At 38.5% G+C, this 12,244-nt stretch overlaps 3 protein-coding genes across 8 annotated transcripts in view; all 3 read right to left on the reverse strand.

The window, feature by feature from the left end:
- LOC132161537 (myosin-10) overlaps nt 1-489 on the reverse strand; it is a 70,263-nt gene extending 69,774 nt beyond the window's left edge. For 3 of the 4 annotated variants that reach the window (XM_059571659.1, XM_059571658.1, XM_059571660.1), the window contains exon 1: nt 279-489. The gene's annotated coding sequence lies outside the window, so the exon portion shown is untranslated. The remainder of the gene's footprint in view (nt 1-278) is intronic. The other variant, XM_059571661.1, reaches the window with a different exon arrangement.
- A 1,029-nt stretch (nt 490-1,518) lies between these two features.
- On the reverse strand, nt 1,519-8,868 carry LOC132161529 (proliferation-associated protein 2G4-like). The gene is made up of 13 exons (XM_059571648.1): nt 8,665-8,868; nt 7,281-7,409; nt 6,995-7,100; nt 6,564-6,633; nt 6,300-6,392; nt 6,068-6,131; nt 5,399-5,477; nt 5,027-5,105; nt 4,792-4,925; nt 4,138-4,232; nt 3,920-4,047; nt 3,778-3,831; nt 1,519-2,794 (listed from the first exon to the last, which is right to left on the reverse strand). The coding sequence occupies exons 1-13, from the start codon at nt 8,747-8,749 to the stop codon at nt 2,732-2,734; spliced, it is 1,179 nt and encodes a 392-aa protein (XP_059427631.1). The 5' UTR covers nt 8,750-8,868; the 3' UTR covers nt 1,519-2,731.
- Nucleotides 8,869-10,869: 2,001 nt separating this feature from the next.
- LOC132161528 (receptor tyrosine-protein kinase erbB-3-like) overlaps nt 10,870-12,244 on the reverse strand; it is a 32,825-nt gene continuing 31,450 nt past the window's right edge. For all 3 annotated transcript variants that reach the window (XM_059571646.1, XM_059571647.1, XM_059571645.1), the window contains one exon: nt 10,870-11,856. In XM_059571646.1, coding sequence (XP_059427629.1) covers nt 11,027-11,856 — 830 coding nt within the window. In that variant the 3' untranslated portion in view covers nt 10,870-11,026. The remainder of the gene's footprint in view (nt 11,857-12,244) is intronic.

Genomic DNA, 12,244 nt, shown 5'->3' on the forward strand with positions numbered 1-12,244 from the left:
ACTCCTCCTCATCCCCATCTCCCGTTATATGGCCAGTGGCGAGGCGGCCAAACGTTTTATAGGTGCATTAGCCGACATATGGTGCTCGGGGCTGCCCAGAATCAAAGAATTGTTCAATTTGGAAATGTATTTATCTTCTTAAAAGAACCGCAGTTACAAACTCGCTAACGTGGGCTAAGCGCTAGCTCTCCTCGCTGCTTGAAAAGTAATGCGAAAAATAATCCGTTATACAGCAACGGGGGGGGAAAGGGCCAAAATGATAAGACGCAGGAACTTACCACGGGCTGTCAGCGATGAGACCTACGTGCACGAAGAGATGAGTGAGTTGCTATCCAGCGCCTCCCGTTTTTATAATCCAGTTCTTTTGAAAGGCGGCCAAATATTCCCTTGTTTCGCCTCTTCGCGCTGATGCAGCCGTCTGTCCGCGGTCCTGAACTCCTCAACCGAACTCAGCATCGCGCGCCCTGCGCCCGCCTCTCCAGCGCCCTTCGACCACGCCCACCGGCTCCCTTATGGAACGGGGATTGGATTGTAATGGGCCCTTGATCACAAGCTATTGGTTTGTTAGCATTACACCCCACATTCCCACCCAAAATAAAAAGTGATTGTTCATGCAAGCTTTCTTCTGGATCCACAGAAAATCTACCTATCTTGACGTTTCCAGCCTAATTTCCGAGTCGATTATTTTAAACGGTTCGTTTCAGAGAACTGTTTTTAAACGATTCAGCAATTTACCTGATGAATTAAAAACGTATTCACCTGTCACCCTGACATGATTATTTTACATAATCAGCTTTTTTAGGTTATTATTATTATTGTTTTTTTAGTCTGTATCTGTTTCGTATGTGTGGGGATAAACTAAACTAAGAAAATCAAGCTGTAACGTTAGATATATTTCGAATACATTGAAACTTTTGCCCACATGTCGTTTTGGAATCGGAACCGACTTCCGACTTATGTGATTCGTTTAAAATATATATTATTATTATTATTAAATAGATAAAACAATTTCCTCTACTAAAATTGTATTGTAAAGTAAATTCATGGATAGCTGTCTTTTCACAGGTAAGTGGTTGCGGAATTAGACATTTTAGCTATTGATAGTTTTAAGTATTGTCGTGGATGATTGTGTCTGGTCTTTGGAGTTTATTGATTTTAATAACATATTTCAGTCTCTCTAGGAAACTGAAAAGCTTGGATCACGCATCTGAATGAACTTCAACAGGGATTTGATAGTCTGGGCCGCACAGCGCCCTCTGTCGTCATATATAAAAAGAAACCCTACTTTTCCATCCAAAGGTTCAAAGTTCTGCCTACTGGAGATAGAAATAAAGCGGTAGACATAATTATCTGGTTTATAAATAGTACATCGACACAAAACGTTCAAAAAGTTTGTTATTTTCTCTAAATGCTTCGAGCTTCTAACAGAACTCGAATTAAACAACCCTAGTACACAAACTATACAAAGGCTTTGCATAAAGTGTGTGCATTTTTACAATTAATGAGTCTAAAAGAAAATATATTCAAACTTATGTTTTATTTCATTAGTTGTAAAATAGTCCCATATGATGGTTCGTACTACAAAAACAAGATTGTGTCAAATCCAAACCTCCATGCTCCTTTGCCACATAAAACCTTTACAGTCTGGAAACAGAACATAAGTCACAGTAGCCAACATTTCAAAAGATGTATTAAACCAGTCTCAGGTAATAGGACTGGTCCATAAACACTCTAGAGCCACTTCCCATCACCTCTCTTGAAATAACTGCACTGACTGGATTGTAAAATGACACTGGAAAAGCTTCTCAATCCAGTCCGAGCCTAGTTTTGATCTGTAGATTCAGTCAAACAGACACTCTATTGCTTGTAGAAGATAAAGTGACAATATATTGGCCCTTGGCAAGTGGAAGTTATAAACTTTTTCAGTGGGTTGAAGTAGCTTTAGTGTATCTTGGACCAGAACTTTAACCAAATCCCTAATAAATCAGTTTCTAATATAAACTTCAATTATTACAACTTAATGTTTGGAAAATTTCCCTGCATCGACAAAAGATAACTAGACATTAAATTGTGGAGAGAAAAAAGAAAATGGGTAGGAATAAAGTATGACCAATACATTCCCTAATGTCATCTTCAAATGTGACATGTAAAAGGGATGGCAGTTGAAGAAAGAGACTTCCATTTTTGGAAATGCTATAGCATCACAGCAATGGAGTGCTTAGGAATTCTATACACTGAATTCCAATCCTAATCATTAAATTCTCCACAAATGTGTTCTCAATCCTAATTGTACAAAGCTACTTCTCATATAAGGGAGATATTTTACTTTAGAGCCCTGAGAAATAGCTGCAAATCGAATTAGTTTCCACTTAATCTAAAGTAACAGTTTCAAATGAAGCTTTGGGCCAAATAAAGCATTTCAAACAGTCACCAGTACAAGTTGTGGAAAAACGCAACTCTACAAAAGAACTGCAAAGCTTTTTTAATTACATTTTGAAAAAGGCATTGCATTCCAGTTGAAATATAAATCGAGTGCTTCAAAAGAGTTAATAGAATCATTATGAAAGTACAAATTTGTTGCACTCACTCAGAGTCAAAATCTAAATGACATTTCTCCATGACGGGGAGGATGAAATGCTTAAACACAGTCTTTAACAGTGACTCTTGATAAGATCTGATGAGGATAAACAGTAGGGCGAGTGTGAAATGTTGTCGTTTCGGGGAGTCTCCTCTATTTAGCTGCAACTTCATTCTCAGCTGGTTGGCCTGTAGCGGTCTCTGCAGTTTTGGAGGCCTAAAACAAAAGGGATCAGAAAGACACATGAATGAAGATGACTGACTGATGGTATTCAATTCTACAAAATAACCAGATTTCCACGACAGTTTAAAAAGCTCAAATGCACCCATAAAAACCTGCTTGGCTGTCATTCCTCTATCTGAATTTGATCTGTCTTAATCCATAGAACCTGCATGCAATATTCCATTATCTCAAGCCATAATATTTTTCATTTTTAGTTTTTGATTCAACACTTGGATTAATCATTCATTTTGACAGCACTATAATGTTTATTGTATATAGACAACCATACAAGAGTAATTGTTACTAAGCCTGCACCAATGTTCTTGTCCATTGCCCTCACAGATTCCTGCAGCTAAGCTTGGATGTACATTTACCATTAAATGTTATTGATGACATGCCTCTGAAGTTTGACTTTTTGCACCATTACAATACTTTTAGGCAACTATTCATCATATCTCTAGTCCTTTAATGTATTTGCATTGTACTAAAGTGCGTTCATTTTCAATGGGCATATATGCGGCTGAAACAGGTAGCCTAGTGCATCCCAAATTTTTCAACATGAACATTTTAATGTAACATTATAGTCATTATGGCCTATGGCCTTTAGAAAAATGTTTTTTTGAGAAGGTGGGGTAGTGCACAATAGGCCCCTGTGGCGCGGCCTAAGCTTTTGTTCTTAATGGCATTTTTTTCCCTTACATTACTTTTACTTTTATACTTAAGTAGTTTTTAAACCAGTACTTTTACACTTTTACTTGAGTAAAAACCTTGAGTTGATACTTCAACTTCTACAAAAGTCTTTTCAAACCCTAGTATCTATACTTCTACTTGAGTAATGAATGCCAATACTTTTGACACCACTGCCAGAAATTGAGATTAAAGCTTCTTTCTTCTCATTTCATTCTAATGAACTTCTCATTTTGTGTTTTGTTTGGGAACAGCATGAGGATTGTTCCTTCTTAAAGCAAAGGCCTCACCTTCTTTTTCTTCTTCTTCTGTGCCTTGCGACTTGCAGAACTCTGGATCAGAGACTGAAAATGACAGAAGAACCCAAAACATCATGCTAGGAAAACCCCTCATTTATGGTACATTTTAATAGAATCGATGGGTCTAACATACCTTTAGTTCAGGATCTTGAACATCATATTCAGACTTGTAAAGTTCTGCTTCAAGTGGTCCACTGGTGATTTTCAAGGGCCCATTGGCCATCAGCAGCACTGTGAACTTAAACTGAGCCACAAATTCACCTAAAGACAGATAAAGGTGGAAAGAGAGGTTTCCCAGGTAAAGAAAGTGGTCAAAGCAGGAAGAAATGCCGCAAAGATAATGAAACTGACCTTCTTTCTCATTCAGCACACTAAAAGGCTGCAGGAGCTCATGTTTGGCACACTCCACCACTCCCAAACGAGCCTTTCCTTCATCCTCAAACGCCCTGCAGGACACAAAGTCTATTTGTTTACAGAAATCTAAACCATCGATTTATCCACCAAGTTTCAAAGTCATTGTCCTAGCATTCTCATCTCTCACACAAAAGAAAAAAAAAAAAATCACATCCTTTGAATCCAAATGTACCTTATTTTCCGCACTTATAAGGCGCACCGGATTATAAGGCGCACCTTCAATGAATGGCCTATTTTAGAACTGTTTTCATATATAGGGCGCACCGGACTATAAGGCGTATAGAATAGAAGATACTGCAGTCAAACGTTTGACTGGGTTTGTGTTATGCATCCACTAGATGAAGCTGTGCTAAAGGGAATGTCAACATTTTGACAGAGCGCCTTGATCCATATATAAGGCGCTCCGGATTATAAGGCGCAGTCGTTTTTTGAGAAAATTAAAGGCTTTTAAGTGCGCCTTACAGTGCGGAAAATACGGTACATCAAAAACACTTGCTACATTCATTGAAGAATAGAATATCTCATTCAGATGCACTTCTTGATTTAGCCCATTAGAAACCAAACAAATTGGAGGATCGTGCTGCTTCCCACCTAAGAGTGAAGGGCATAGCGTCAAAGCGCCTCTCCACCTCGCTGAAGAACATTCTTGAGGTCTTCATTTTCAGCCCATACTGCTTACTGGGGTCCCGTTTGTAGATGGTTGTCCTCTGGCCGCCATCTCTTGCCTATTGGTGAAATCATGCAGGTTAAATGTCCATTTGTCTCTACAGTATACAATCAAATCTATTTCATTAAAACCATGCTGAACACATTTAAAATGACTTGCCTTTCCCTCTCCTGTGCTGATCAGCACATCCACGGCATAAACTTCATGAACTTCAAACTCTGCCTTCTCGTGGTCCTTCCTGTATTGAGACAAACAGTGGAGATTGTTGTGCTTGCCCCTGAAAATCTCTCTCTTGATTGTTATTGTGTTTAATATGTGATTGCTTGCTTTTTAAGTCAAAAGAATCCACCCAAATCTTAGAGAAAAGAAGCCATTTTTAATAATACTAAAATACTTATCCCACTTTATCTGTTGACCAATTTTTTCCAAAAAGTATAAACACCGTGGCTCTGAGGTGTCATAAAAATTTGCTTGCTTGGATAGGGATGTTTGAGAACATTGAGAAATTCAATATTCAGGTTTGTTTTATACCTTTGTTGATCTGTAGGGTTCTGGATAATGGTCTTTTCTCCATCAATAACATGCTGCTTCAGTTGATGGGACAGCATACCTGTCCATGACCAAAAGAGAAGAACTGTCAATAATGGCACGTTGGCACCTGCATGTGCTTTGGGTTGTTTGTCTTTGATGTTTTATGTGATGAAATACAATTAAAGGGTTAGTTCATAACTCAAATGAAACACGTCTGAGCTTCAGTTTATCATATTTGATATTCTTCATGTATGTGTGTTGTTGATCAATGTGTATATGCAAATCTGTTCACACTTAAATGAAATCCCTTGATACATATGGATTACTCTTTAAAATCTCTATGAATTTCTTAATGCATGAAAGTTTTGGTTCCAAGGACTTTCAAAGTAGGAAGAGAAATCTCTCAGGTTTCATTAAAAAGAACTTTTTTGTACTTCAAAAATACACAATGACCGACATGATGACGTTTTCGGGTGAGCTGTCCCTTTAAAGCAAATATCAGATATCAAGCTAGTCCCATTTTTGTAGAAATAATGAGTTTTCATTCCCAGTTTTGCTGAGTAATGAGTTTACTAACCACCATACCTTCAAACTCCTCAATACTCTCTGGATGGATAATGTTTTAATTGTGGTCGGGCTTTCCCAAATGATATAACAGCCATAACTCACCCTCAATCGGATTGCACTTGAATGACTGAGCAATCTTATTCCAGGCCTCTGTTAATTGAGTGTTCTTCAGAGGTAAATAGTGCAGAAAAAAAGACAAAACACCTTTATATAAGACAGTGTATTAGATTTCCGTGCAATCTTGTGTTGAGGTGCTTTCCACTCATATTCTCATAGATGTTTAAAATAGTCAACCTTAACTATTTGCCTCTTTAATTATGAAGTATGTACTAACCTGGTTGCCGGGTTTGACGAGACGCAAAGCTGCTTCCGCACACAGGTGTGCTGCTTTGATAACATCAGCCTTCCTTCCCGTCACAGGTGCTTCCTGAAAGAAATTCAAATAAGAAATTCAAATCACAAAATGACAGAATACTTGCACATTCAGCCAGAAAGTCACTTGTTTTGTGTCGGGGGTTTATTGTTGCAATTATCGTGATGCTAGAGGAATCGTAGAAACAGTGGGGAAGAAAAGCATATACAGTATATGCACACGAACCTTAGTAGCTCCAATAACAAAGCTATGGGCCACGTTGGAGATGAAGCCATCGACATGTACCCCTAAATCACTGTTGAGAGAGAAGAGAAATTCAGGAGGGTAACCAGAGCAAAATCTATGTGCCATAAATATGTCTTGCTATGATAGGAAATACATTGAATACAGATTCCAGGACACTTTTTAGTTGCAGAGTCAACATTAAAACACTTAAGTGTAATATTAACGTGCAAAGTTGCATGTGTGGATCACATAAAAACAAGTGAACAAGCAGGAAAACACGATCGGAAGAGGTAGAGACGGAGAGCAGAGAACACTGCAGACAAGATGAGCTGAGGAAGAGGAAGGAGAGTGACTTGAGGAAAAGGAGAGGAAGGAAAAGACATGGGGAGGTCAGACAAGACGCAGACGAACTGAGAGGGGAGTTTGCCTACATTTTGACCAAATCTCCATCTTTCAGCGTGTAGTCGGGGTCGCTCTTCAGGGGAGAGAAGTGGCAGACACCGTTATTGACTGACACACTGGTGGGGAATGCAATGCCTGCAAGAAAGGACAACCACCAATCCTCAAAAAAAAGACCTTCTGCATAAAGTGTGAGGAGAGAGAGATATCAAACGAGGCCTGCAGATTTCTCTGGAGGATCTATTACTATTTCATCTATTCAAAATGGGCTCAATTTAAAGCCACAAGCATTTAGCCACGTCTGCATTTCTGTCTCACCTTTCTTCATGTCTTTCTCTTTCTTAAAGACCTTCCCAGTCTCTGCCATGATGAAAGCATCTCCTTTCACACAGAGGCTGAGAACTGACACTCCTGGTTTGGCTGCATCGATGACGACCCTCAGCGCCTCTAAAAAGAGAAGAACGAGAAGAATATTTATGGGTAAAAAAATGTTAACTGTCTATTGTCTATAGGGTTTTGATGTTAGGCTCACAAAGATGTCACTTTCAAACCAAGCAGCTTTCTGTTGGTTAGAATGGTGAATGTGTAACCCCTTGCTTTCCAGCTTCCAGATCACATGGATTGATACTGAAATAACTGGACTTCGCTGTGAAAATTTGCAATGTGACGGCACCTTCAAGATGTTATTCGGAAAACTGAACGGAGTCATATGCTCACTAAATGAAAGTCTAACGAATCCTTGTCCTAGTCATCTAAATAAATAGCCTCACACATCTTCACATGACATGAGTTCAGAGATCTGCTAAACTTCTTCACATGAGTTTGTGTTTACCAGCATTCTCATACATTTGAACAGAAGTGAAGAGAGTGAATAAAGCAGTGTCACGCAGTTAGAAACCTCAATGGTTCAAGATGTAATATAAACACCTCTTAACATCAGATTTTAGTGCAAACGTTAATGCATTTTTTTAATTAGGGTCCTGAAAGAGAACCAGATAACATATACAAATAACAGATGCTTGAGCTTATATGAGGGAAGAAACTTCTCATTTGAAACCAATATAGTCTCAACAATGAAGTCATTTCATTGTACATAGAAGTCAACATTTGTACATAACTTGGATTCACTGGAGCTCAAAGAGTATTGCACGACCATTCAAATTCACGGTGCAAAAAAGAAAGAAGAAAAAAAAGATCCTGGACTGATAATGTCAAAATCCCTGTCAGCATCACCTCACCAGCTAAAGTTCACTACCTGTGAGAGCAACGCTGATAAATGGGATGTGAAAGCTCTCAAGTCACTGATCTGCCACAGCAAGGCAGTAGTGGACATATTCATCCAGACAGCTCACGAATAACCCATGCCTTTGAGGACTAACCTCTACCAGCTGGCAATGCCAGAGCCACAAGTGTCCAACTGACATGCACTGAGGGCTAATGCTAGCTAGCATTAGCTCTAGAATGAGTCCCTCCTCGTTTCTGTAGGACTGCAAAAAAGTGTACAGGATTTATAGACATGTACAAGAGGAACAGCTATGCATTTAAAGGAGGTCTCAATCGGCTGCATGCTGTGTAGGTCGGGGCGCAGGGGTCTCGTGTCCCGCGCCGCTCATCGCGTCCTAACACATGGCATGCGCGAGAAAGCAGCGTGGAGGCCCGTGTCACCGACTCTACACTTCCAGCACTAAAACGTCAAACTCACGGTTTGCGATGTCACCGCCCATCTTGTACTTGGTCACGACCAAGTCCTCGGCGATGGTCTGCTCTTGCTGCTCGTCGTCGGACATCGTTGCACCGGTTTCCGACGCTTCTCTCTGGCTGTATGATGACGATGAGCGGACAGCAGAAATCAGTCACGCTACCACCAGGCGGCTCGCCGACCGTCCAGCTCCGCCCACGGACTCCACGCACAGCGTAGCCACGCCATGTATGCGGCCGCATCACAGAGGTCGTCATATACGATGGCGCCATTTTTTATTTTATTTAGTTTTTTTTTCTTATCACATAAAACAATAGACGTCTGACACAGAAGAAAAAAAATATGACATCCTCAAAATGTACAATATAAATCTTATTGTATTATAAACTAAGAGTCACACCTCCAGCAAATCATCTGAGAAGACATTTTCTATACTGTTCACATGACAAGGGAGAACAAACTAGATTGAAAGAACACAAAACAATAAAAAATTGCTAAAACAAAATAAATAACATAAAACAAACCAAATAAAAGGGACTCAGCTTATCTGAAGTGTTATTAAACGTTTAAGCAGTTTTTTTAGCCTGGGCGATGGCGCTAAAACCTGGCTTTTGGATGTTTTCCAAAAAAAAAAGGGCACAGTAGTCAAAAGTTTCAAAGCAGCTTCACTAGTAATACACAGGAAAATAACTTTAATTACAAATTACTATAGTGTTATTATCTAGCTCAAATTCTGTTCAGGAATTTGTTGTATGTGACCCTGAACCACAAAACTAGTCAAATGGGTCTTTTTTTAAAAGGCAAAGCTGAACAAATAAGCTTTGCATTGATTTATGCTTTGTTAGGATAGGACAATATTTGGCTGAGATACAACTACTTGAAAATCTGGAATCTGAGGGTGCAAAAAAATATCTAAATATTTAGAAAATCGGCTTTAAACTTGCCAAGTGAAGATCTTAGCAATGCACATTACTAATCAAAAATTAAGTTTTGATAGATTTACGGTAGGAAAATTACAAAATATCTTTAAGGAAAATGATTTTTGGCATAAATGAAAAATCGAAGTTGACCCATACAATGTATTGGCTATTTCTACAAATATACCCGTGCTAATTATGACTGGTTTTGTGGTCCAGGTTCACAGTAAATTGCAAGTAAGTTTTAGGCGCTTTTCTTTTTCAATTGCTTAAAAAGATTGAAATGACTTCACATGTTTTTTGAATGCCACAAAAACAATATTACATATTTAATTATTAAATATCACATTATTACATTTACACAAAATAAATATTATAAACATGAAGGTTAAATGGTAAGCACAAAAATTCAGATTTTCTGTTCAGTTGAGAAGAAATCTATTATAATATGCCATAATAAATCATAAAACAGGCTTATAGCTGCCAGAATGATTTTGTTCCATTGTGAAACATTTATAGTCATACAATATCATGCAGTTAGTGGCATCTCTCAAAATTAGTTTTGATGAATTCATAACTCACCTACTAAGCAGTTTTCCACCTAGTCATTTAGACACACACAGATGAGAAATCTGTCTTGATCTTCATGTGAATTTTCTCAATATTTCTTAGCTACCTAAATATGTATTAATACACTACTAAATTTGAACAAAAAGCTGAAAAAAGGGTATAAGAGAGTAAAGGTTTTAAATGTACTTTATTGCAAGTGTAAGATAAAAGCAAATAAAATAAAAAAAATCATTTCAAACGGTCACAAAGTAGAGAAAATAATTAAGTTTGATATGTGTGTACAGAACTATAGATTTGTTACTGGCCATTTCATTTGAAACATAATACAAGTACTTCATTATGATTTGTTCAGAAGGCATGCACAACAAAAACCTCATAGAAAAACAGCTTTACCCAAATTCAATCACTATGCTATTCAAGATGCACAGCAGTTTGACTGAATTGGGCACTTCACGAATACACTAAATAATCGATTATTTAAGACGGACACTCATTTCTCAAGTGCACAAAGAGCAAACTTATGGCTTCACTTGACGAGTACAACAAACTTGGCATAAACAGAACATTTGAAGTAACCACACACTTACATCCAGATGTAAATATCAGTGCAGTGTAGCTCATGAATCTGGTAATTCTGGCACCTCCACCATATTAAAAGAACAAAGATGCTCTTGTTAAATGCATTTTAAACATAATGCCACATTTTTTTTTACTTTAAAACTACATTTTACATTTAAATACATTTACAGTGTTTTGTCAAGATTGCAAAAGCTTTTCAGAAGTGCATTATACAATAATTTCCTGAGAATTGGTCACTGATGACAGTTCAACTTGCATTTGTTGATTTGCATCAAGTTCCTTCACGCCGTTCTCCATCTCTACGTGCGGACAGCGTTGGCTTTCTGAAACGACCTGCTGTGCCAATAGTCAGGGTTATCAAAAGCTTTATGTCCCATCCCTGCATTAACTTTTAAATACTTTTCTGGCCCCGAGGTCCGGGGTTCATCCTTCAGCCCAACACTCTCTTCATCTTCTCCCTTCAGATACTGGTATTCAGCTGCAGATGCTCCACCTGCAGCCAATGAGTCCATATCCTCATATTCATACACTTCTCCTTCATTTAACCCCTGAACCCTGAGCGAATTCCTCAGCCGAGGCTGGCTGTTAGTGTACTGATAGTCTTCCTCCACGTATTCGTCTTCATCATCTTGTGGTGATCTTCTGAGGGGAGGACGGGAAACCGCTCTGGGGAGGTGAAGTTTGTCTAGCATGTTGGCTGGTGGTCCTGCACCACCACGGATGTCCATGTACTCGTACTGAACCTTGTGGAGATCCAGATCGCAGTCTGTGTACTTTGCTTCACCGGACAATAAATCACCGTCGCTGTGATTCCTCTGGTCAGTCGAGGACTGGGAGAGACCAAAGCTACTTTCTGAGCCCCCGATCGACGATCTCTTACTGGGTCTGCTGGACGCTAGAGATTTGTGATTGCTGTAGAAGCCGGCAGGGTTGAAGGAGGCGCTGCGGTTGCGTGGCTGGTTGTAATCTTTAAGCTGCTCTGGTATATGCCCGAGAGAGAGGGTCTGGTTGTTCATATACTCATATTCTTCACCTGCAACACTGTGTGCCTCCAAAATGTCACCGGAGTGGCCTCTTGAAAATCTCCTCTGGGAACGTTTTGCACGTGAAGATGTGAATAGAAGAGTTTCTTTAAAAAATATAGAAAATACAAGAGATGTGTTAACATGAGAGTATGCATATTTATTCTGATAAAAGAAAATAAATAAATAAAAAGTTGCAAATTTAATATAATTGCAACTTTGTCTTGAGATTTTTTATGTTTTTGAAATAAGTCTTTACTTTTTTAATGGTAGTGTATCGGTTTTCCCCAAAGAAAATTAAGCCATAAAAAACCTTTTGAAACATTGGTAATAATCAGAAATGTTTCTTGAGCAGCAAATTAACATATTAGAATGATTTCTGAAGGATCATGTGACACTGAAGACTGGATTAATGATGCTGAAAATTCAGCTTTACATCACATGGATAATAGCATTTTATAATATAATTAAATAGATAACAGTTATTTTAATGTT

The sequence above is a fragment of the Carassius carassius genome, chromosome 17, assembly GCF_963082965.1.
Source record: "Carassius carassius chromosome 17, fCarCar2.1, whole genome shotgun sequence".
Taxonomy (NCBI): Eukaryota; Metazoa; Chordata; class Actinopteri; order Cypriniformes; family Cyprinidae; genus Carassius; species Carassius carassius.

Bases quoted from the DNA above. Each gene is read 5' to 3' on its own strand.
- LOC132161529 (XM_059571648.1), bottom strand. From the start codon at position 8,749: ATGTCCGACGACGAGCAGCAAGAGCAGACCATCGCCGAGGACTTGGTC. The intron at 7,101-7,280 runs GTGAGACAGAAA...CCTTTCTTGCAG, and splicing joins AGAGAAAGACATGAAGAAAG to GCATTGCATTCCCCACCAGT. The intron at 6,132-6,299 runs GTTAGTACATAC...TTACCTCTGAAG, and splicing joins TCGTCAAACCCGGCAACCAG to AACACTCAATTAACAGAGGC.